Source organism: Microcebus murinus, chromosome 2 (assembly GCF_040939455.1).
Source record: "Microcebus murinus isolate Inina chromosome 2, M.murinus_Inina_mat1.0, whole genome shotgun sequence".
Classification (NCBI taxonomy): Eukaryota; Metazoa; Chordata; class Mammalia; order Primates; family Cheirogaleidae; genus Microcebus; species Microcebus murinus.
Window position 1 is genome coordinate 29499333 of NC_134105.1, and position 23557 is coordinate 29522889.

Consider the following 23557-nt stretch of genomic DNA (forward strand, 5'->3'; position numbering starts at 1 on the left):
CTACACTTTATTTTGAAACTCTGTATTTGCTCTGGCAAATAAACAAGAGATTTCTTTTTTTATCTTTAAAAAAAATTTGTTTATGCCGATTATAATACTTCAAGAAATAGACATTAGGTCATTTAACCAGCAATACTTCAGTAGACAAAGAAGTTCTTTTTCTCTCAAAATTTATATTTTCAAGTGAAATTTGTCCCCTTCTTAATGGTAACCTTCAGAAATCGTATACTATTCTGGTGATGCGTCATAGCTCAGAACACTTTAGAAAATTCAATTTTGAGATTGTTGTCTGCGACCATACCACCCTGAACATGCCCAGTCTCATCTGATCTTGGAAGCTAAGCAAGGTTAGGCCTGGTTAGTACTTGGATGGGAGATTGTTGTTGGAGGCTGTGGTGTATTTTTTAGAATAATCCCAGTGAAGACTCGTTATCCTTTAAAGGTGAATAAGTGATCAAGAATACTTTTTAAAAAGAAAGAGTCTGAATATAAATTACCATGACTTTGACTCTGACTGTGAGAAAGGTGGTATGCATTGGTTGTGGAGTCACCAAGAATTTCAGCACTACCTACCACCACTTTCCAGCTGTGTGACCTCCAGCAAGTTATCTAACCTCTCTGAGCTTCACCTTTCTTGTCTGTAAAGCAGTAGTAAGAGATTGTTGGAGAATATGTGAAGTGCCTAGCTCAGTTCATGGCACATTGTAGATTCTCATAAATTGGTATTTTTTAGTAAGAATACCATTCATTTGGATATACAGGTTGAGTATACTTTATCTGAAATGGTTGAGACCAGAAATGTTTTGGATTTCAGATTTTTTTAGATTGTGGAATATTTGCATTATATTTACAAGTTGAGCATCCCTCCAAAAAGCTGAAATCCAAAATGCTCCAGTGAGCATTCTCTTTCAGCATGACCTTTGAGCATCATGTCAGTGCTCAAAAAGTTTCAGATTTTGGAGCATTTTGAATTTTAGCTTTTTGGATTAGGGATACTCAACTTGAACATTTGTTTCTGGCTTGTTTGCTCGGGGAGAAAAGGCCCAATTTATAATGATTCTCTCCTCCTGGGTCCCCTAAATAATAGTGATCTTCCTTTTGGCCTGCTGTTTCTCTTATCCTAAGCTAAACATCCTCTGCTGTCTCAGCTCATAAAAGCTTCAATGACAACAAAGAGGTGGATGGTGATTAAAACCTTTTTGTTTACTTTTTCAGGTTCTTTCTTTTTGCCTAACAGTTCTAAGCCGGAGATTTGAGTTTCAAGCTGATGCATTTGCCAAGAAACTCGGGAAGGCTAAAGACTTATATTCTGCTTTAATCAAACTTAACAAAGATAACTTGGGATTCCCTGTTTCTGACTGGTTGTTTTCAATGTGGCATTATTCTCATCCTCCGCTACTAGAGAGACTTCAAGCTTTGAAAAGTATAAAACAAGACTGAGATGCGCAGGGTCTATGACTGAAGACATTTCTGATTATTTCTGTCCTGGCAGCATGTTCCAGCTCTTGATGTTTTTAAACTTTTTTTTTAAAGAAAAATTACTAAGTACATAAAAGCCCAGATTTAAATACATTTAATATCTCATTTCAAAAATGATTTTAATAATCCATTTCTTAAACACTGGATGAAATTTTGAGGCTTAATGTTTTTAAAGGCATAGTTTTATCTTTGACATTTAGCATCAACTTGTAAAATTATTTAAGAAAATGCAAAATTGTTTTATTTATACACATATGAAATCTGCATATAAGGTGTTTGAGGGCATATGTTTAAAAGAGGGAATGCCACCTCTTAGTCCTTTCTGTGAGGCAGAACAGTGGTCCAAAATCATTGCGCTCATACCTAAGTTGAAATTTGTTTTTTACTTTCATGCTGTTATTATTGAAGCTGGCCAATCAGTGTTTTAAGAAGAAAGATAATAGTTGGTAAGGCTAATGTTATTTAAATTAGTTAGAAATATGCTCTACTGTTCTATCAAAATTTTAATTTCTCTGTTCCCTTTCTTACTACACATTGATCAAGAGTTTCTAATAGTGCTTTGAAATTAGAAATTGTGTATAGAATGTTTTAAATCATTGAGTTTTATTTTTATTTTTAAGAAAATCTTAGTCTTTATCTTTCTTTCCATCTGGTAGGTACATTCCTATTGGAGGGTAAACTGTAGCCTTTTCTCGTTCATTCAATAAATAATGCATCCTTTCATTTAGCAGAGATTGCCATATTGAACAGGTTTTTCTATGTTAAAAGTGGCAGAACATGAAAGAAGATGACATTTAAAGAAACATAAGGGTGAAATACTGATGATTCTCCTATGATAATTCAGGAAAAAATATAGTTTTCTATCTCTTTCAAGGACAGAAGAGTTTCAGTTTTTATTTTTGTAATTTTTATCAGTAAGTCATAAGTACTATTTAATCAGGCCTGATTCCACTTATGAAAATTATAGCTCTTGATATGCAGATATTTACTTTCAAAACAAAAAATCTCCAATTTTAAAACACGTATGTTTGACTGATCTATATCTCTGTCCACCTTCTGAATGAGAACTTATTTTGTGCCTAGAGTCCCACTCACTGATAATGTTTACCTTGTGGGCATTAATTCCAAAGTGGGATCAACTGCGCACCTTTGGCCATAAAGACTTCTGCTCAGCTGACATTTGAGTGATGTCTTCACATGGAAATATAATAAATATAAAAATCTAGTTTAGTACTGCATTATTTATTTTCCTAAGGCGAAAGAGGAGCAGTCCTGTGACTTTTTTATCCAGCATTCTTTATCTGTGACTTCACGCTCTGATAACTGCCTTTCCTTCTGTGCCTTTAAATACAAATTTCAGTTCTGCACAAGTAAAACATTAAAAATTGCCAATGCAGATTTATGTGCTTTGTCTTTAATTTAATATAACGTGTGTTATTTGTTCCCTAGATGTGTGTTTATTACCCTAGAGGAACTGGGTGCTAGCACATGAAGAGTAGTATGAAGAAATAGCCCTAATGCTGAGCGGCACCATCACTGGGCCTCACACAGAGTCCTCTCCAGTGACTCCCTCCTATTCACTCCAGAGCATCACTATTTCGTGCCAATGTTTCCTTAGAATTTTCATTTGGAATCATTTCTTCTCTATTTTTTTTTTTTTGAGACAAAGTCTCCCTGTGTTGCCAGGGCTAGAGTGCTGTGGTGTCAGCCTAGCTCACAGCAACCTAAAACTCCTGGGCTCAAGCAATCCTTCTGCTTCAGCCTCCCGAGTAGCTGGGACTACAGGCATGCGCCACCGCCCGGCTAACTTTTTCTATATATTTTTAGTTGGCCAATTAATTTCTTTCTATTTTTAGTAGAGACGGGGTCTCACTCTTGCTCAGGCTGGTCTTGAACTCCTGACCTTGAGTGATCCGCTCGCCTCAGCCTCCCAGAGTGCTAGGATTATAGGCGTGAGCCATCGTGCCCAGCCCTCCTTCTCCATTTTTATAACCTCAGATTGTTTTGAGCTTGCCTGGTCCGCTTCAGCTGCCTCTTTGGACTTCCTTACATATGGCAGCAGTGATTAGCTTTTTAATATGTGAGTGACCTAGTCACCCACTTAATGGATGGTAGAGGCATAGGGATGGCCAAAAAGAGACTGGTGGGTTCCTGAGATAACTAACCAATCAGAACACCAGTAGGTGGACCATACTCTTCATACTTGACAGATGTACAGGGGCTAGAATCAAGTAGGTCAAAGCCTTGGGTAAAATGGCACAATTCCAGTATGGTTGATGTCTGAATCCAAGGCAGAATCTCTGTTGTGTGTATATACTGCCTTTATCTGAGTTGGCCCTTTGCTGAGGGAATATTTTAGTAAACAAGGAACAAAGGCCTGGGCAAAGTGGCTCACACCTATAATCCTAGCACTCTGGGAGGCCAAGGCAGGAGGATCGTTTGAGCTCAGGAGTTCAAGACCAGCCTGAGCAAGAGTGAGACCCTATCTCTATTAAAAAAATAGAAAGAAATTAGCTGGACAACTAAAATAAATAAATATATATATATAATTTAGCCAGGCATGATGGTGTGTACCTGTAGTCCCAGCTATGTGGGAGGCTGAGGCAGGAGGATCACTTGAGCCCAGGAGTTTGAGGTTGCTGTGAGCTAGGTTGACACCACGGCATTCTAGCACAGGCAACAGAGTGAGACTCTGTCTCAAAACAAAACAAAACAAAACCATCCTCTACCTCATTGGAGTTTACATTCTAGTATGAGGGAGATAGACAACTAAATTATATTAAGTAGATATTAAATGGTGACACATGTTTTAGAGGGAAAAGGGGCTGAGGTATTTGTGGGGGGCTAGGGAGTGGTTGCTGTTTTAAATAGAGTGGTCACAGAAAGGCATCACTAAAGGAAATGTTTGAACCAAGACCTGAAGCAAGTAAGGGGATGGTCCAGGCAGGAGTCTGGGAGGAAAGCGTCCCAAAAGAAGGAATAGCAAGTGTAAAAGCCTCCAAGTGGGAGCCAACCTGGAGTGTTTGAGATACACCAGGAGGACTGGTGGCTGCAGTGGCATGTGCTAGGGGGCAGTAGTGAGCCATAAAGGCAGGGAGGCAGATTTCACAGGGCCTTGTAGGCCATTTTAAGAACTAAGACTTTTTCTGCAGAAGTTATGTGCTGAAAAAAAAAAAAAGAACTAAGACTTTTACTCGACTGTGGTGGGAAGCCATTGGAGGGTTTTGGGCCAAGGAATGACAAGATCTGACTGAAGTTTTAACAGGGCCACTCTGGCTTGTATGTTGAGCCAAGGTCAAATCGGGGGACTAGTTGCGAGGCGCTTGCCCTCCTTCTGGCGAGAAATAACGAATGGTACTGGACTGGAGGGGTAGTTGAGAGGTAGTGAGAAGTAGTTGGATTCTGGATATATTTTGAAGGATGTGCTGATGGATCAGATGTGCATGCAAGAGAAAAAGTGGGAGTGGAGGATGATGCCAGTGTACTTGGCTTAAGTAACTGCAAGGATGGAGTTGCCATTAACTGGGATGGCAAAGGCTGCAGGGGGGTAGAAGTTTGGAGGGGAAGATAAGCAATTCACTTGGGGACATGTTGAATTTGAGTTGCCTCCCAGACAGCTGAGGGGAGCTGTGGAGTAGGCAGTTGGATAAATGATGAATGACGTTAAGCAGGGAGGTCTGGACTGGGGATATATAGGTGGGATTTAAAGGCATGAATCCAAATGAGATCACCACAGGAGCAAGAGAAAAAGATGTGGTCCAAGGACTGAGTTGGACTTTCACATACTGGGGAGACGAGAAATCAGCAAAGGAATCTGAAGAGAACAGTATAGTGACCTAGAAGCCAAATTAGACAACTCTTTTTTCCCATAAAAGGGAGCAAAAATTTGGGATGGTAGCCAGAGGCAGAAGTGAGATTGGGAGAGGTATTTTATTTTTTAACAGAGCAAATGGGGATAATACCTGCTTTACGAGGCTGTTGTAGGGATAGAATGAGATGATGTTTGCAGAGTGCTCAGCACAGTCAGTACCTGATAAGAATAAGAGCTCAATAACTGGTACTTGATGATATTAATAATTCACCATAATTGCTTTGATGTATAAATAAGCACAAAATTAACTAAAGTTCCTAACTCATCTGGCCAGTGAGGTGAAGAGAGGATCAAGGGGACTGTCCCTGGCTGCTTTCTAGGGGAGCAGTGTTGGTGTCGAACCTCCGGAAAGGGGCCAGGCTGTCTTGCTGCAGTGCCCTTTCTGTTAAGCTTTCTAAATCCCCCTTTTCCTAATTGCAAACAGGGAGGTGAATTCCTGCTTCATTTCTGTTGCACTAGACTTTTGCATCCTAGGAGTCAATTGTCAAAGGGCAGGCCCCTGTTCTTGGCAGTAGAAAGAATAACGTGGACACACTGGGCCATCTTGGAACACACCTCAGCCACACACATCCCTTCCTTCCCCCTTTGATGATTGGTGGGGGCCTGAACAGATTATTGAATACCTACTATGTGCCAGGCACTGTTTTATGTGCCAAAGAATAGAACATAAAACAAGAGGACAAAGTTTTTGCCCTCGTGGAGCTTATATTCTAGTGTTTTATGTTGAATAGTGCTAAAGGCAAGAGAGAAATAACAAAGTGCAGGATGATTATCTGGAACATCAAGGTAAGGACAAGGTTACTTTTGAGTAAAGACCTTGTCATGCACAGTTCAGTTCACGGCTGAACTTTGAAGTGTTGTCCCAGTTCTTGGGCTCCAGGCTTGGGAATCACAAACCTTGGCCTGTGCAACCAAGAGAGATGACAGACACTCAGCAAATAGGCGTGAAGCATTTATTGTAAGGAAAGTGTAAGGGTGCAAAGCAAAGTACGTTTCCTAAGGGCAAACAGGTCTGTCTCCACGAGTGGAGAAGACCCTGGCTACTTCTATGTTTTTCTTTTTATATGCTCTATGTTTAGGTAAAGGTTAGTCACAATTATTCATAACTATATGTCACTGTTTTGGGGACTGAATTCTTTCTGGATATGCATATGACTTAAAGGTTATGTTCCAGTCATTTTTTCTAGTATATGTATGATGGGGAAAGTTCCATAACCATTCTCTGACTGGCGGTCAGTGTTCCATGGCCTAATTACCCTATTCTTTAAGACTGAAATAACCATTCCTTCTTTTTATTTTTCTGCAACATTTCCTCATTGTTTTTCTATAACTGCTTTCTCCTTTCTGCTTTTCTGATTTCCATTACCTCTCACTTGTTTTTCTGTCCCTAACAACCTGAAGCAGGGTTGCTGACAGTGGTAATATTTTGGGAAAGAGCATTCCAAGCCGAGGGTGTAGCATACGTGTGGCATGGCATGTTTCAGGAGCAGAACAGGGGCTGGCATGGCTGGAGTGGAATGTACCAGGGCCCTAGCAGACAGGTGAGGTCAGTGAGGCATGTGAGAGACTTGGGGATCACAAGAAGTGGTCTGAGTGAAATTCACCCACCAGAGGGTCTTACAAAGGCCACTGGCCACTGGTCCTTAGGAAATAGCCCCCCTTTGGCACCTTCAAATGTCTGAGTTGTAAGGAATGAGGTGGCACTCTGCCTGAGATTTGCGAATCACAGCTTCTTTGTGGTAACTGAAGCCTTCAGTGGACCGTCTCAGGGCGAGTTGCAGAGAGGGGCAAGGAAAGGGCCCCAGGACCAGCACTTGGGGGAGCTTCAAGTAGTAGACTGGCTCTCTAAGCCCAAGGTTTCAGGCTCTAGGACTGAGTGAGTGATCCAGCCCAGGGAAGGGAGAACCCTCCCTCCCAGCTATGCAGCGCCTAAGAGCCTGCCCAGGGCCAGGCTTCCACTGCCTCCTGCCACCCCGTCCTCTGCTCTTCCTCCATCAAGCCCTGGACTCTGTTCCACGGGCTCCCCTGGCAGCCACAGCGGGGCCTTCTCTGGGGGTGGGGATGCTGTAACTCAGGATGTGCCAAAGCACTGAGGGTGAGGCCACCTTGGTGGCTCTCAGTGCTACCCCACTTTGTCCTCCCTGTCTGGATTGGGGTAGGGAGGCTGAGATGTTACTAGTGGTAAATGTGTGTTGGTGGGAGGGAGGAGGAAGAGGAGCAGGAGGAAAAAGGCGCAGACCCTCGGCATAGGTGAGGACTTAGAGCCACATTAGGCCTATGCTTCAGCACAAGCTTGGACCTCAGGCTGGAATCCTGTGCCTCCGGGGGTGGGGGGCCAGGGCAGAGTGCTTCACCTGGGGGTAAAAAAAAATGCCCAAATCAATAATGGAGCAAAGAAATTGGTCACTCCTTGAATTTCAAAAAGCTACTCATTACCCTACAGTGATGGGCCAGGAGCCCCCAGGGGCTACAGATCAGATTAGAGCCAGTGTCCCCTAGATTTTTATCCAGGTCTCTGTTTTGCTCACTGGCCTGGAAACCCCTGGAAGGAAAGAGCCAGGTCTTCCAATCTTTCACTCCAGCTCTTGGCCCAGGGCCAGCACACAGCGGGTACCGGAACTCACAAAGGACCTTCCAAGTGACAGGCCCTGGCAAGACACTAGATGTGCTCTATTGGGATAAACAAGACACAGCTGAGTTCCTGCCACAGCTGTACAAAGGCTTGGAACGGATTCACCCAAAGCAACACAGCAGGTCACCATCCTGCCTGCATTCCCAGGTTCTTCCCAGAGATGTTCCGCAAACATGCCATGCCACCCAAATGCTCACAATTCATATTGCCCCCCAGAGCCCTGACCATCCTGCCCAAGCCATGCAGGCCAAGCAACTGGTTCCCACGCCCAATCCACAATAAATGAAGCCCAGAAACTCACGTCCTGGTTTGTACCCAAGCTGGGGGCTTTTATTTACAGAAAGACCTGGATAGATCTGGGGAGAAAGTGGGGGATGGAGGTGGCAGGGAGATTTATGCCAGAAAGGAAAGGAGGGGTGGATGTTTAAATACTCAGATGGGAGTCAGGAAGGCAGTAGTAGGGCTGGCTTAAGGATAGCTACCTTAGGGCTGTTACCCATCAGCAGTCACCCAGTAAGTCCAGAGAGTGAAAATGGGATCCGGAACCAACAGAGACCTCAGTCCACCTGCTCCACGGACAGGATGGCCAGTGGAGAACGGTGCAGGTTAAGGAGACGTTGTCTGATAACAGCCAAGTGGTGCTCCGGGAAGGAAAGCCATCCCATTCCCTTTGGAGCTTCAACTCTCCAGTGACCCTGGCCCTGTTGGCCTCACTTCTTCACTCTAGTGCCCTACCTCCCCTTCCCCCATGTTTTAGAATTCCTTTTCCTCAGGGCTCCTGGGTCCCAGACAGAAGGTCCTGGGAAAGTTGGTTTCCTGGGCTGAGAGATGAGGTGGATGTCCAACCAGAGGGGACCTGGTCCTACCCCACCCAGGATGCCACCGTGCTCTGTCCGGGCCTGATGCTCAAGGCCCTTTGATAGATCCGGGTTCCGTAAGTCGGGCAGAGGCATAGGCTGAGGCTCCAAGGCAGGCTGCAGGCTCACAGAAGCCCGGCAGCCCCACAGGGCCTGGCAGGCCAGGTCGGCCTGCCTCTCCTGGAGCCCCTGGGGACCCTCGGTCTCCATCCTTGCCATTGATTGCCTGGCCAGGCCGGCCAGGGAGACCTGTGAAAGGGAGGAAGTCAAGACATCAGAGGCTCCTCCTGTGTCTTCCCTAGTATTGTTAAGGTGGGGAAAATGAGGCCAAGGACACCACAGGAAGAAGGGACTCCGCCCTAGACAACAGAGATTGTCAATTACTCCAACTCCCATCAGTGAGTCTTGGGAGCAAATGTCCTTCCCCTTCCCTCCATAAAATGATGGTGGTGCCTTCTGGGAAGTCCACAGAATACAGCTCCTGGTTCCCAGCCAGGACCCACCCAGGGACTCCTGGGTGCTCCAAAGGGATGCAGAAGCTGGGTATCTAGGGTTGAGCTGGCTGAGTATGAGGCTGCCATGGGAGAGACCCAGGTGTCTGTGGGTCATTCATTAATCCCTGAGCTGAGGGACAGAACTAAAGCTGCGCAGGGCCAAGGTCTTACCTGGGATTCCTGGGGGCCCAGGCATCCCCGGGTGCCCACGTCCCACTTCACCTCGATCACCCTTCTCTCCACGTTTGCCTGTAGACAAAAAAGGAAATCTGGTTCAGAATCAGAAAATGTTTTTCCTACTTTGCTATTTAATTTCTATTTCACACACAGTTATTCCTGTTTTGTGCTACTTTATAAAAGGGGAAAGTTGGAAATGGCCATGCAAGGCTGATTAAAGAAAGTCCAGACAAAGGATGGAAGATTATGTAACCAATAAAGTTTATTTCAGGAAAGAGTTTAAATATAACAGTATCTAGCATTTACTGTGTACTAAGTAGTGAACTAAGAAGAACTCTATATAAATTACCTCTAACTATAATCCTTATTACAACACTGTGAGGTTGGTACTATTAATATTAATGTTCCCATTTTACAGATGATAAATTTGACGCCCAGGGAAATTAATAGGCAACTTATCCAAGGGTCACAATGAGAACGTGGCAGAATCTGGATTCACACTCAAGTCTGGTGGCTCCAGAGCCTGGTTGCTTTACTACTCTGCTCATGTACCTCCCCATCTCTAGAGACATGACAAGATATTTATGCGGTACTACTAAGCAAATTAAAAAAGCAAAATAAGAAACCCAAGTTGTAAATTAGTGCATAGTCTGCATCAATTTGCTACTGGGGAAGAAAGCCTGGGAGTGTTTCCTGGACAGGCTGGTGGAGGGAATGGAGAAAATGTCTGTATCTCATCCCGGGAGGGGGAGTTGTGAAAGGGAAAACAGGAGAAGCAGTCAGCCTGCCTAACTGAGGGCCCTGGGGTGGCCTAGGCCTAATCGCTGTTGCCCAGCCCCCACTCCCACTGCAGAACAGCACTCACCCTTGGGCCCCGTGTTGCCAATCTGACCCACAGCTCCGATGATGCCAGGAATGCCCCGAGGGCCAGGGTGCCCGTGGAGTCCCTGCTTGCCTGGGTACCCAGGGGGCCCAGGAGGTCCTGGGGGACCCATCATCCCTGCAGCACCCAGAGCTTCTCGCTTGGCACTCACAGCTACCTCTGCCAGTTGCTCTGGAGGAACGGAGGAAGAGAGACAGGTCTGTTAGGTGGGTGTCAGTAACCGGAGGGAAGGCAGAACATCCTGATGGTCCCTGGCCCCTAGGTTTGCAGATAGAAAAGCACTTTATGTTCCCCCTGCCCTCAGGCCCTATTTGCTGAAGTCAAAGGTCCAGAGTGACTCATCCAAGGCTCCCAAGCCCCTTGGTGGCAGAGCTGGAATGAGCACCCAGGACTGCAGACTCTGAGAGCAGTCGTGTGGATGGGGAGAGGCGCCCGAAGGGCGGCGGTGGTGCCCTGCAGTGGACTGTCAGGAGGGGTTGCTGTCCCTCCCCTCACCTTGCATCATCTTCAGCACCACATCCACGATGTGCTGGTCGCTGGCGTCTCGGCCCTGAAAGCAGAGGCCTTTCAGGAAGAAGCCCCCGGCTGCCAGCGCCAACCACTCCTGCACCCTCTGACCCCTTCCTGCTCCCATCTTCTCCCAGAAAGGTCATTTCCTAATCCCTTCTGCTGCACTCACACCCCTGCTCTCTGATCTGGGGCTTGGACCACCCTCAGGGAGGCCAGTGGGCTTCTGGGAATTCCCAGCCTTTGAGGGATAAGCCACCCCCTAGGAGAATCTCCTGCCCTGGAGCCCAACTCACCGCCAGGCCCTGTCTCCCAGGCTGTCCCGGCAAGCCTCGGTCTCCGGCCAGTCCTCGAGGGCCAGGAAGCCCAGGGTAGCCCTGCACCCCTGGGGCGCCCGCATCTCCGCTGGGGCCAGGGTAGCCTGGTTCTCCGCGGACTCCTTGCTGCAGGGAGAGGGGTGGGCGCAGAGCAGAGGTGAGAAGGGGCCAGGCTGGCCAGGTGGGCGGGGAAGGGGCGGGGCCGGAGGAGAGGCGGTGGTCCCAGGGACCGCAGGGGGTAAGCTAGCGGCTTTGGGACTACAGGACTCACCTGTCCCTTGGGGCCGGGCTCGCCAGACTCGCCCTGCAGGTATAAGGAGCCGTGGTCACTAAGTGGTGGGGACCCTGGGCCCTGCTGCTGCTTCCTACCTGCCCCTACACCGCGTGCTCACCTTCTCTCCTTTCTCTCCGGGGAGGCCGGCCACCCCCGGGTCGCCCTGCAGAAAGAGAACCACGGGTCAGCCGCGTTGGCGGCGGGACGTGGAGAAGAGGCAGGGCTGGCCGGGAAAGGGAGGCGCTGGGACTTACCACTCCGCCACGGGGCCCGGTCTTCCCTGGGGAGCCCTGGAGAAAGCGGAGAATGAGGGGCTTGATGAGTTCCCCTCTCCAGGGAGGGAAGGGTTCCCAAGGTCCCCCCACCCAGCTCCCGGCCACACCCTTCTCTTCAGCTCCTCCTCGCCCACCAGACCAGAGCCCTGGGACCCCTCAGTTTGGAATGCTCTAGAAAGATCTGAGCTCAGCCCAGCCCACTCCCCGTTAGGGCCTTTTTCCCCAGGTATTTCCCAGCCCCCTTTGGCACCTTGTCTCCCTTGATGCCTGGTAAGCCTTGGGGCCCTGGAATTCCGGGGGGCCCCTGTTCCCCCTTGGGGCCCTGAGGAGAAAGGAAACCAGAGGAGTAAATCAAATGATGCATCTGGATATGCTCCCCACCGCCCATCTCTGCTGCCCTGCACTCACCTGTTGTCCTTGAGGGCCTGGCTGCCCCACTGGCCCCCTCTCACCCTGGTCACCCTGCAATGGAAAGAGAAGGTCACATCCAGCTGTCACCAGGGGCAGCCTCCCCCAGCCAGGCCCCAGAGCCTGCACTGGCAGGGTGCCCTCCATTCCTGCTGTCACCAGCACGGGGTCCTTTGCTCCACTTCATTCACACACTGGCAAACTGGGACCCTGCCTGGAGAGGCCTCAGGCTGGGCTAGTGCTGCATCCAGCAGTGCCAGTTGCTGCAGCACCCCAGGGAGGAGCCACTGAGCAGGCACTTACCTTCTGCCCCATGATGCCTGGGGGACCAATTTCTCCTCGAGGCCCTGGCTCTCCCTGGAGGAAGGAGAAATTGGGGGTAACCAGCAGGTCTCGTGGGACCCTCCCATCCACACCTGGCTAACGCCTCCCCACCCTTGGCTCTCAGTTAATTCGCTTTATCAGGTAAGCGTCCCCAGACCTGCTGTCCTTTTCCTTCACACGACCCAACACAATTTTAGTTACCATGCATGTGATGATTTATTTCATGTCTGTCTCTTCCACTGAACTGTATGTACCCTCCACGTGAGGAGGAGACTCTGCCTATCTCAGCGCCCAGCACAGTTGCAGGTATTTGCTGAATGTTTGTGGAATGAATGAATGGATGAGTTCTGTGCCTGCTGGATTCTCAGCCCCAGTTTGGCCACCTGTGAAGGTCATGCTCCTGGAACAGTCCCCACCCTCACAGCACTGTCCATCAGGAAACAGGCGCCCAAGAGTTGAAAGAGCTTCCCTTGGGTCTGTGGGTCAGGGCAGAGCCCAGACCAACGTGGACACTCTCTAGGTTAGGGCTCCACCCCACGGCCTCACCCTGGCCCTGCGTGGAGGCGGGCCCTCTGGCCTGGGAGAGCCAATGCAAGAGCCTTGTATCAGTGGAGGAGACACTCACCTCCTTCCCCGGGGGACCAGAGATTCCAGGGAGGCCCTGCCGGCCTGGGTCACCCTGTGGGAAAACACAGTTCTCAGGTCAGTCTGCATGGCCCAGTTGGGCCTTTGGCCTCAGGGAAACCCAGTGAGCCCTACACAGAGTCTGGACCCAAACAAGTTGGGGAAGAGCGAGGGTGTTCTTGGTTAAGTCCTCTGGGCTCCACTGATTTCTTGTTAGTTTCTCCTCTGGATTTAAAGCCATCCTATCTCCATTGAGCCAGGCTGAGGGTGTGGAGGGGGTGGCAGGAGAGAGGTGGTCAGGCCCAAGGGGCTTGTGTTCAGGCTGAGCCTCTGAGCCTTGAGGGAGGCCTGGGCCTTGCAGGCTTCAAGCCAAGACCCAGTCCCTAGCCCCAGGCTCCCTTGCTCAATTTAACCCTCAGTTTGGGATCACCTCACCTGGTCTCCAGGGCTTCCTTTTATCCCAGGCTGGCCTGGCACACCCTGCAGAAAGAAGTTGATGTCAGTTTCTGCCCTGGCATGGGGGAGCCCTATGCACCTGCTGCTTTGCTTCCCATCCCAGCCGAGACTCCCCCACCCAAGGGAGAGGAACAATGGAAGGCAGCCCCGGCACCATGAGCTTGAGTGTGACAGAGAATGGCTGGCCTACCAGTGATCCACGGGGAAAAGATGAGCACACTTATGTGCCTCCTGGGCACTCAGGCCCATGTGAGTGCATGCAGGACACAAGTCTGCCCGTGTGCACATAAGCAGGTTTGGTCACTCAGCACCCCCGCAGGGGGACAGGGTGAGCTCCCAAGGACTGGGCTCCAGAAGTATTAGGATGGAGAGGGGCCTGTGGGGTGGGAAGGCACAGAGTGACCAGGGAGGGGCACTCCAAACAGGGGGCCCAGCAAGGCCTGAAGGTGTGGAGGCAGAAAAGCCACAGAGTGTTAAGAGAGGCAGCAAGGGGCAGGGCTGATGGGGCAGGAAGGGTAGGCTGAGGTCAGAATAGGGTGTCACTGAATGCTAAGATGAGCTGTGAGGACAAGGATTGCACATGGCCTGTTCCTGTTTCCATGCCACTTAGTGTACTGCAGGTGCCCAGTAAGTATTTATTGATGAATGACTTTTCCTGGAGGCAATGTGGAGCCATGGAAGGTACTTTAGCGAGGAAATGGTAGGATTCCATTTAGCCAGTATGGAGGATCAGAATGGCCAAAGAGAGGGCTGGGGCAGTTGTCCAGATGATGAGGCCTAAGCCAGGCCAGGGGCCACAGAGGTGGTAATGAGGCAAGAGGTGGTGGCTGAGCAAGAGCCCTGGTGTGCGGATCTGATCTTGTCAGCTGCTCATGCCATCGCGGGGAGTTGGGCAGCAGAGTGCCTGGCCTCTCTGAGGCCGAGGAGAAGAAGCCACGTGCCCATGGGGCAGCGTCTGTGGCTCCACCTGAGACTTACCGCTAGGCCCTGGTGGCCTGGGCTTCCTGGCCGCCCTGCCTGTCCCGCGCTGCCCTGGGAGAGACAAAGAACCAGAGGCACGTGTTAGAGCTCCAGCCAGAGGGTCCATGGTTTCCACCCAAGTGCAGGTAGGGAAACTGAGGTCCAGAGGCAAGGAAGGACATGTCCATGGCAGCCCTGAGGATCCCGGGCTCCCAGGCCTCTGGGATCAGTGTGATGGAACCCGGCAGGGAGGAGCCCCGCCCTGCCACGATCCCATCAGCTGTCCCCACTCCTACCTTCGTGCCAGGTGTGCCTGGGGTCCCGTCCTTGCCGTCGATGCCCGGGGGGCCCTACTCAGGAGGAAAGGTCAAGGGAGACTCACAATGGGGACATGTGTGCGACCAGGCCACCCTCCCATGTTCCTCTGTGACAGCTTCGGAGGGCAGGGATGGAGTGGGTCTGGTCGTCTCAGGAAGCCCCACCAGCCAACCGGGGGAGGAGAGCTGACGTGGGAAGGGGAATAGGGGATGGATCCTGGTCCTTCCCTTGTGTGGATGACAGTAGAGGTCAGCCCCAGACTGCTGCAAGCTTCCTGTGATCTCTCCTACATCATCACCCCCCATTTACAGGTGAAGAAACTAAGGCACAGAAAGGGAGGCGTTTCCCGGGGTTACAGAGCCCGTCCGCCCGCCTGCAGTGAGTCCAGTCTAGGGTCCCCGGCTCCCCTCCCTCTGGGGGTTTGGACGAATTAACTGAACCCTGGCCTCTGTCCGGGGGGAACCTGGGCCTCTGGCACTTGCCGTTGCTCCCTTCGGGCCTGGGATCCCCTGGAGTCCTCGAACACCTTGGCTGCCCTGCAAAGGAAATCAGGTCACCTTTGGGATGTTAAACTCTGCGTAGAGAGGGGGACAGCTGAGAGCAGCGGCCCCTGGGCAGGGGCTGAAGGAGAGGGGCTCAGGTGTCCTTTCTGCCTGGGAACCAGTGTGGGGAACTGGGGGTCAGTGCCCAGCAGCCAGGCCAGGCTGGGCAGCAGCAGGGACAGGAATCAGTGCCCACGAGCCCCTGGCCAAGGCCCTGAGCTCCACACAGCTAAAGAAACACGACAACTGAATGCAATGGGTGGACTTTCGGGGAATCTTCAACAAGAACTATGACAAGGCATTTTTGAGATAATTAGGAAAAATGGAGTAGAGACTGGGTATTAGATGATGTTAAGGAGTAGTTTATTTTGTTAGTTGTGATAAAGATGTGATTATGTAAGGAAAAGTCTATTTTTTAGAAATATGTACAGAAGTATTTGGGATGAGATGATGTGATATTAAGCATTTGTTGGAAAACAGAGCAAAAAAGTAACAGAGGAGGGGAAGTTAGACAAAATGAATGTGGCCGAAATGTTAGTAACCGTGGGACCCATGAGACAGGTAAATGGGGACTTATCATATCATTCTCTCTGCTTTTCTACATATTTTTATTTATTTTTATTATTTTTTTTTATTTGGGGCCTTCTGGTAGGGACTGGAAGACATGCTAGACAAATTCTAAAAGAATTGTAACACTTCTACATATTTTTTAACTGGCATTAAAAAACTAATAATAATAATAAAAAGTTCATCGTACTTTCTTCTCAGTTTTCCTGTGAACCTAAAACTGCTCAATCTCAAGTGTTCTTACCACAATAAAAATAAATAAATAAAACTACTCCCCAAAAGTCTATTAATTAAAAAAAAAAAAAAGAGTTAAGAGAACTGGGATCCCAACCAAATCCCATTAGCCGCATGGCCGATTTGCTGGAATTTCATTGTCTGGCCCCACTGACCCTGGGACTGGATCCCAGGGCTTCTAAAGTCCGCATTTGGGCTTACTGGGCCCAAATTCCCAGCAGGCCTCCCCCCAGCAGTCACCCACGTGCAGAGAAGCGTGCGCACGCGCATACTCCCACGCAAACGCACACACGCGGGCCTTGGGTGGGCTGAGTCCAGCCCAGTACTCCCCAGGGGCCCTGACTGGACAAGGGCACTGAGGACTTACCACGTCACCCTTCTCCCCGGCTCGGCCTGGCGGTCCCCTCGGACCTTCCTCACCCTGCCAAGAAGGACAAACGAACCCAGGTCACATGGGCCGAGGAGGAGCCCCAGCCTGGGGGGCAGCAGGGCGGGGGTTAGGAGCAGGCTTACCGGTGGCCCAGCAGCTCCGATGGAGCCCACCATGCCTTTATATCCACGAGGACCCTGGGGAGAGGAAGTGCTGCGGGTCAGCCCCGGCTGGTCCCCAGAGGCCAGACGGCTGGTCCTGGCGGCTCTTTCAAGACACCCGTTGACTCACTTACCATCTCTCCCTTGGGTCCCGCCATGCCTGGGTAGCCCCTGATACCCTGGGGACCCTGTCAAGACAGAAAAATGACAGTAATAGCAATTGCAAGTCCCACTCATGGTACCTCCCTCCTCTGACCCCACCCGCAGTCTTCACAATGCTCTTTGAGGTTGACAGCACATGGTGCTGTGCTCATGGATGGGACATTGAGATCAGAGATGGGGGGACTCACCAGTGTCACTCAAAGGGAGAGGAAGAGCCTGGAGCCTCAGCTGAGCCTTCTAGCTGACAGTCACCCTCAACTTCCCTCTTCCCACCCAGAGAGGCTCCCGGCTGGACACAGGTGTCTCTTTTACAAGCTAGGCCTGAGCAGGGGAATGACTCCATTAAGGGATGCTAGGATGGGGGAGAGGAGGCCACAGAGGGGAGGTGTTCCTTACCGGTGGTCCAGGGATGCCTTGCTCTCCAGAGGCACCCACATCTCCCTTGGGACCCTAAGGGGCAGGGATGAGCTATCAGACAGGCAGGCAGATGGAAATGCAAATATACAGACAAGCAGAGATGCCTCCCCCTTCCCCAGCAAAAGCGCACAGGAAGGACCCTGGAAACCATACAGTCCCATGTTACAGATGGGAAATTGAGGCCAAGCAAGGAGACTTGTCCAGAGACACACTAACTGGAACATAGGCCTCCAGCCCCCAGCTCACGGCTCTATCCCCAGAACCCACAGGAGAAGGGGCAGGGATGAAGGGGACAGGCCCCTGTAGGTCCCTCTCCACATATTCCCATGCCACGGCCCTCAGCCCGCACACTCACCGGCTTCCCCTGGCGGCCAGGATCACCCAGAGCCCCGTGTCTGCCTGGATGTCCCTGCAGGGAAGGAGGGCTCAGTGTGAGTTCCCTTCTGATCACCAGCTCCACGCTCCCAAGATTTGGACCAGGGGCTCTCACCTTCACGCCCTGCAGCCCTGGGGGGCCTTTCGCACCCGCTGGACAGTTGGTTGGACACTGAAAAGAAAATCCCACAAGGCCTTATGGTCACTGGTTTGGTGCAGGCCAGCCGGGCAGCGTGTCCCCATCTCTCACTGACCCTGTCTCCAGGGCTGCCCCTCCCTGCATCGGCCCCACCCAGGCCCGGCTCTCACCAGGAAGTCCGCGCTGCCTTCCAGGCCCTGGATGGTTCCTGGGCGACCCTGAGAGGAGATGAGTTAAAGTAGAGCCTGACCCTACCCTTCCCACCCCGGGCTTGCTCAAAGACTTTTCTCCTTCCCCTGCACATTGCCACATGTGAGGGCTAAGGATGCTTACCGGTTTCCCAGGGGGGCCCGGGGGCCCTGCTGGTCCCTCTGGTCCAGGATCCCCCTAGAAGCAAAAGAGGCCCAAATCATACCCCTGTTCAGCCCTTCCCAGGTAACCCTGCCCCCTCTGGTTCCTGCCACTACCTTATCCACCCTGCCCTCCAGGTCACCTTCTGAGATCCACCTTCTTGGAGAAACCAAGACCTGCTTGGCAGGGTATGGGGCCAACCCTTGGCTTCCCAGAAAGACCTACTGCAGGGTGGGTTCAGCAGGAGGGGTTTCTGTCTCAGACCTGGAGGAGCTCCCTGGTGGCCAGAAGCAGACCCAGGAACTCTGTGGGACACCGCCCCCCGCTTGCCAGCATAGAGACAGAGGGCAGGAGGCCAACTGAGTGGAGGGTGTCTGGAGCTCACCTTGGGGCCTGTGATTCCAATCTCACCAGGAAGGCCAACAGGTCCAGGTGGTCCCTAGGGAGCAGAGAGTTGATGGCCAGGGTGCCTCCAAGGGTCAGCCCGCCCTGGGCATGAGGGTAGAGATAGGCACGCAGAGCCTCTCTCTCCACTTTTGCTTTTTGACCAACCCCAGAGAGACTGACAGACTGGGGTTTTGAAGACCAGAGAACCCCAGACTGCCCATGGCCTCTGGTAGTCCTGACGCTATCCTGACACTATCATGGCATGCTGGCATCTCCCAACAATGGCCATTCCCTGGAAGCCCTTCTGTGGTCCCCTCCTTCCCTGGGTGTTCCGTGCACCCTGTGCCATCCCCAAGGACTTACAGGAGGTCCAGCAAAACCAGGGCCCTGGAACAAAAGGAAAGGAATTGGGTTCATGGCTCCCTCTACAGGTTCCCCTCCCCACAAAGGGTCCCTGGAAGCTCTTGCAGGCTGTACTCACCGGCAGGCCAGGAGGACCGGGGAGCCCAGGCTGGCCCTGCAAGAGCAATGGAAGAGGTTCAGAGACTGGGGTCTCCTGGGTCCCTGCTCCTCTACTGCAGCCCCTCCCAAACACTGGCCCTGGGTTGCCTGTGTTGAGGCCCCAGCAGGTCACCTACCTTGGTTCCAGGGGTCCCAATGGCTCCAGGCTCCCCCTTGGCTCCAGTTAAACCCTGGGGAAGGATGAGAAGGTAAGATCAGTGAGGAGCAACCTGCTCCCTGATCCATGGGGCAGGGCAGGTCCAGGGCTCTTTACTGGGTGGGCCCAGGTAGGGATTTCCACACCTTCTTTTCCCTTTCCCCAGTTCCCATAGTAACCCTGGGAGGCAGGCAGGACAACTGTCCTCTTTGAAAGATGAGTGGGCTTCATGTCTCCCAGCTTAGGAGTCTAGAAGATCTAGACATAGGTCTAGATTGGACATTTGATTGCTATCTGGCAACTTTTTCTGTGCCTTAGTTTTCTTATTTGCAAAATGGGTTAATCATGCTTACCTCTCTGAGTCCATGTGAGAATTGATGTGCTAGCAGAGGACAGTGTGCTTGGTAATCTTTGCAGGGTGTAGATGAGTTTGGAGGGAACCTATTGGCTGGTACCAGCCCTGGTCATACCTCTTAAGCCAGCAGGACAGAGGCACCTTGGGGGGTGGGGGGGGGCTCTCCTTCCTCCCATCTTTCAGTGATTGACCCCAGGGTATCCCCCACCAGACAACTGTCCTCATAGCCCTGGGGCTGGCTGTGTCCAGGAGCCTGTGACCTTGGGGCTCCTGGGAGCTGGGTGGTATGAGCCAAATGATGTTCCTCTCCTGAGCTGTGCTTGGGGCTGTGGGCAAGGGGTTGGCGGGGAAGAGGGTGGGGGGGGGAGACAGGGCACACAGGGACAGCCCCACCCAGCATATTCAGTGAGACTAAGTCATAGCTGCTATGGACGAGCAGGGGGATGCTGCACCCCACAGAAAGCAGAGCCCCTCTCTGGACCCCAGTTGCCTCTGATTCAGTGCTCCCTCACAGTGGGTGTGAGGTTCCAGTAGGGTCACAAGTCATATGAAGGTGAGGCAGAGCCAGTCAATGGGTGGCAGCCCTTACCTGCCCTGCCCAGCACCCAGGTACTCACATCAATCCCGGGCTTCCCGTCCGGCCCATCTGGCCCGGCTCTGCCAGGCTCTCCCTTGACTCCCTTGAAAACAGGTGGAGCAAATATCAGCCAGAGGAGGGCCAGAACTGGAAGGGTCAAAGATCAAAGAGGAAGAAAGCACTCACCGGAGGGCCAGCTTTTCCTGGAGGCCCCTTGTCACCCTGAAAGATACAAGTTGGTGAGACAGCACCTTGTGGCTCATGCTAGCCCATGTGGGCACACACAGGCCCTGGCTGGCCAGCCCCAGTTGCTCCTGTCCTCATTCCCCTCTCTTCTGTCCTGGATCCCTTCTGCCTTGCACTCCTTAGGAAAATAGCCCCCTTCCCTCAAAAAAAAAAAAAAAAAAAAATCACAGGTGCATTGAAACCACCCCCAGCCAGGCTAGAGAGGGCTATGTCAACATGCAAGTGGGTTTTCTACATGCTCATGTTGCTGAGGTGCCAGGAGACCACACATAGGGCGCCGGCTCCAGGCTACCTCACAGGCTGATGTCTCTCCCATAGGGCATGTGTGGGAAGAAGGCTGGGCTTTTAGAGACACACGAAAGGGAGGTGAGAGCGTGAAGCAGCAGCTCTATTCTGGATTGTGGGTCAGGAAAACAAGAGGGTGGGGTAGGGGCAAGGACGAAGGGGGCCTGGAAAGGGGGAATGCAAAATATTCCCAAGGAGGGAAAGACCTCTTTCCCCAGTGACAAAGGACGCTTGGTGGAGGACAGGCAGGGCTGGCGGAGTGAAATTCAGCCCCACAGCGGCCTCCAGGCATTTCGGAGCCTACAGCAGCCAGAGCCTGGCGGGGCCCCAGCATCCTGTGTTGGGGGCTGGGGATGCCAGGTTGAATAGAAGTCTGTCCAGATGGGTAAACATCAAGCCGACCTCCTGGGGGAGCCTCCGGAATGAGGCGTTTAACTTTCACCATGCTCGGGGGAACAGGGAACAAGCCCAACAGATTCTAAATTGGGGTGAAAAAGAGCAAAGGGAAGAGACAGGAGTCTGGCCCCAGCTGGTCAGCGGTCTGGCCCAGGCTCCCGAGCTACCCTGAAGAAGCGTGCAGACGTGCCAGGGGCAGGGCGAGGGGTTAAGGTCTCCCCTACCTCAAAAGGAGGAGACAGGAGGGGAGGGGGATAAGGACTCGCTGTGAGCTGTGGCCGGCAGACTACACAGGAGCTCCTTGTTGGCGGGCGGCTGCATTTCGGGGCTGGTTTGGGGTTTTTGCTGAACAAACGCGCTCCTTGTGGGGCCGGCCGGCGCCGCCTACTGGCGTCGGGGGGCACTGCACCTCCAGGCACCGCCCCCCGCCGCCCTAACCCCGCAGCGCACAAAGCTCCCCTTTGTCCTCGCCTGCCTCCCGCCGCCCGCCCAGGCTAGAGACTCACGTCGATGCCGTCGGATCCAGGCACTCCCGGCGGCCCCGGGGGGCCTGGGGGGCCCCGCTCTCCCGGGGGACCTCTCTGAAAACACACAGGGGTGCAACCCTCAGACCGTGTAGGGGGCTGGGCGTGCCAGGGCTGCAGGCGACGCTGGGAGCGGGGTCCTAGAGGTGCACCTCCGCCGGGAAGGGAGCTCGGCAGGGAGCGGCGGACTCCTGTGCAGTGTGCCATTGCGTACGTTATCTGAGCACTCAGAACCGGGAGGCGGGTGATATTTCGGGCCCACGTTGGCAGTTGAAGGAACAGGCTCAGAAAGAGTAAGGGTCCGGGTCCTGAGAGTGAGTGGCGCAGCCAGGACTCCGTCCTGGGTCTGCCCGTGTCGCCTCGCGCTGTCGCGGTGGGGATGGCTGGAGACGGGACCGACGGCTGGGACAAACCACACATGGGACGCAAGGGGCCGGGCAGACGGCTGGCCCTCCATTAATGGTAGCTCGTTTATTACTTTTTAACGAACGTCACGTATAGACGGTGAGTGGGCACCTCCTCCTCTGCCCCGCGTGAAGGTAAAACACGACGGGAAAGTGAGGGCGGCGCAGACAGGTGTAGGGAGGGGAAGCGGTACTCGCTTCCCCCTGGGAGCACCCTCCGCCAGCACCGCCGCTCCGGCCTCCCTGGGGTGGCCCTTTCACCTCCCTGGGGTGGCCCTTACACCTCCCTGGGGCGGCCCTTTCACCTCCCTGGGGTGGCCCTTACACCTCCCTGGGGTGGCCCTTTCACCTCCCTGGGGTGGCCCTTTCACCTCCCTGGTGTGGCCCTTACACCTCCCTGGGGCGGCCCTTTCACCTCCCTGGTGTGGCCCTTACACCTCCCTGGGGTGGCCCTTTCACCTCCCTGGGGTGGCCCTTTCACCTCCCTGGGGTGGCCCTTTCACCTCCCTGGGGTGGCCCTTACACCTCCCTGGGGTGGCCCTTTCACCTCCCTGGGGTGGCCCTTTCACCTCCCTGGGGCGGCCCTTTCACCTCCCTGGGGCGGCCCTTACACCTCCCTGGTGTGGCCCTTACACCTCCCTGGGGCGGCCCTTTCACCTCCCTGGGGTGGCCCTTACACCGGTTGGCCCGGACCCAGGCAGGGGTCCCGTGTCCGCCGGTGCCCGCGCCCGCCCCGGCGGGGAAGTGCTAGGCTGACGCCGGCAGGCGAGCTGGAGCCGCACCCGGGGCCGACGGCGCCCGGACCCCTGCCCGGACCCCTCCGGGGTGCGTTGGGTGCCGGCAGCCGCCATCGGCCCTCGGAAGTGAGACGTGGGCTGGCGCTGCACCGCGGGGCGAGAGCGGCGTCTGGCTGGAGCCGGCGCCCCCGGGAGGCGCGGGGCGGGGGCTCCGCGGCGGTGAATGGGCACCATTGTCTTCCCCGCCACCTGGGCTGCCCCGCCTGCCAGGACGGAGCGCCAGCTCCTGCCCCGCCGCCTGTCCCGCGCAGGGCCGAGCATCCGCGGACAGGGTCCCCTGGCTCCCCGGCCCGTCCACCGCCTTTGGCGGGGCCGCGCTGTGCACCGTGTACGCACCCACCCGGGGGCCGCGCCGCGGACCGTCCTCGGCTGCCCCTCGGGCGACGGGGCGTCAGGAGAGGCGGGCACAGGCAGAGCCCTGCACCAGACCCCCAACCCCGGCCCCAGACCCCGCACCTGGCCCCGGCGCCAGAGGGGCCGCAGGACTTACGATCTGCGCCAGGGCGAGCCCGAGCACCTGGAGGAGGACGAGGAGGCTGCGGGGAGCGGCCGCAGGGGCCATGGCCGGCGGCGAGTTCGCGGACGGTGCCGGGCCGCACGCACCGACGGCGGAGCTCCTGGCGCGGGTGCTCGCTGCCGACTGGCTCAGCCTCCTGAATATGCGGCGGGGCGGGGCGGGGCGGCGGGGCCTGTCACCCGAGAGGGCCGCCGGGTGGGGACGGGGCAGGCCGGCGCCCTCCGTCCAGCCCCGCCC

The 23557-nt window shown here is 53.3% G+C and overlaps 2 protein-coding genes and 1 non-coding gene across 6 annotated transcripts in view; 1 reads left to right on the forward strand and 2 right to left on the reverse strand.

The window, feature by feature from the left end:
* ZMPSTE24 (zinc metallopeptidase STE24) overlaps positions 1 to 2875 on the forward strand; it is a 43712-nt gene extending 40837 nt beyond the window's left edge. For both annotated transcript variants that reach the window (XM_012735765.3, XM_075996999.1), the window contains exon 10: positions 1216 to 2875. In XM_012735765.3, the coding sequence (XP_012591219.2) occupies positions 1216 to 1440 (225 nt within the window). In that variant the 3' untranslated portion in view covers positions 1441 to 2875. The remainder of the gene's footprint in view (positions 1 to 1215) is intronic.
* Positions 2876 to 8286: 5411 nt separating this feature from the next.
* On the reverse strand, positions 8287 to 23436 carry COL9A2 (collagen type IX alpha 2 chain). 3 transcript variants are annotated; one of them, XM_075997009.1, is made up of 32 exons: positions 23294 to 23436; positions 21585 to 21659; positions 20338 to 20373; positions 20192 to 20254; positions 19200 to 19253; positions 19043 to 19078; positions 18925 to 18948; positions 18560 to 18613; positions 18157 to 18210; positions 17994 to 18041; positions 17800 to 17856; positions 17665 to 17718; positions 17289 to 17342; positions 16865 to 16918; positions 16713 to 16766; positions 16567 to 16620; positions 15339 to 15392; positions 14835 to 14888; positions 14557 to 14610; positions 13558 to 13602; positions 13124 to 13177; positions 12478 to 12531; positions 12175 to 12228; positions 12017 to 12088; positions 11746 to 11781; positions 11610 to 11654; positions 11489 to 11521; positions 11197 to 11343; positions 10889 to 10943; positions 10376 to 10564; positions 9505 to 9582; positions 8287 to 9088 (listed from the first exon to the last, which is right to left on the reverse strand). In XM_075997009.1, exons 1-32 carry the CDS (start codon positions 23363 to 23365, stop codon positions 8889 to 8891), a joined length of 2067 nt encoding a protein of 688 aa, XP_075853124.1. In that variant the 5' UTR covers positions 23366 to 23436; the 3' UTR covers positions 8287 to 8888. The 3 variants fall into 3 exon arrangements, with proteins under 3 accessions (XP_075853124.1, XP_012591220.1, XP_012591222.2); XM_012735766.3 differs by lacking the exon at positions 23294 to 23436 and adding an exon at positions 21817 to 22733; XM_012735768.3 differs by lacking the exon at positions 23294 to 23436 and having other exon boundaries at positions 21585 to 22735.
* Positions 16035 to 16096, reverse strand: LOC142869808 (U7 small nuclear RNA). Its single transcript, XR_012918363.1, has one exon. It is a non-coding gene; the product is annotated as a U7 small nuclear RNA (small nuclear RNA).
* Positions 23437 to 23557: the final 121 nt, after the last annotated feature.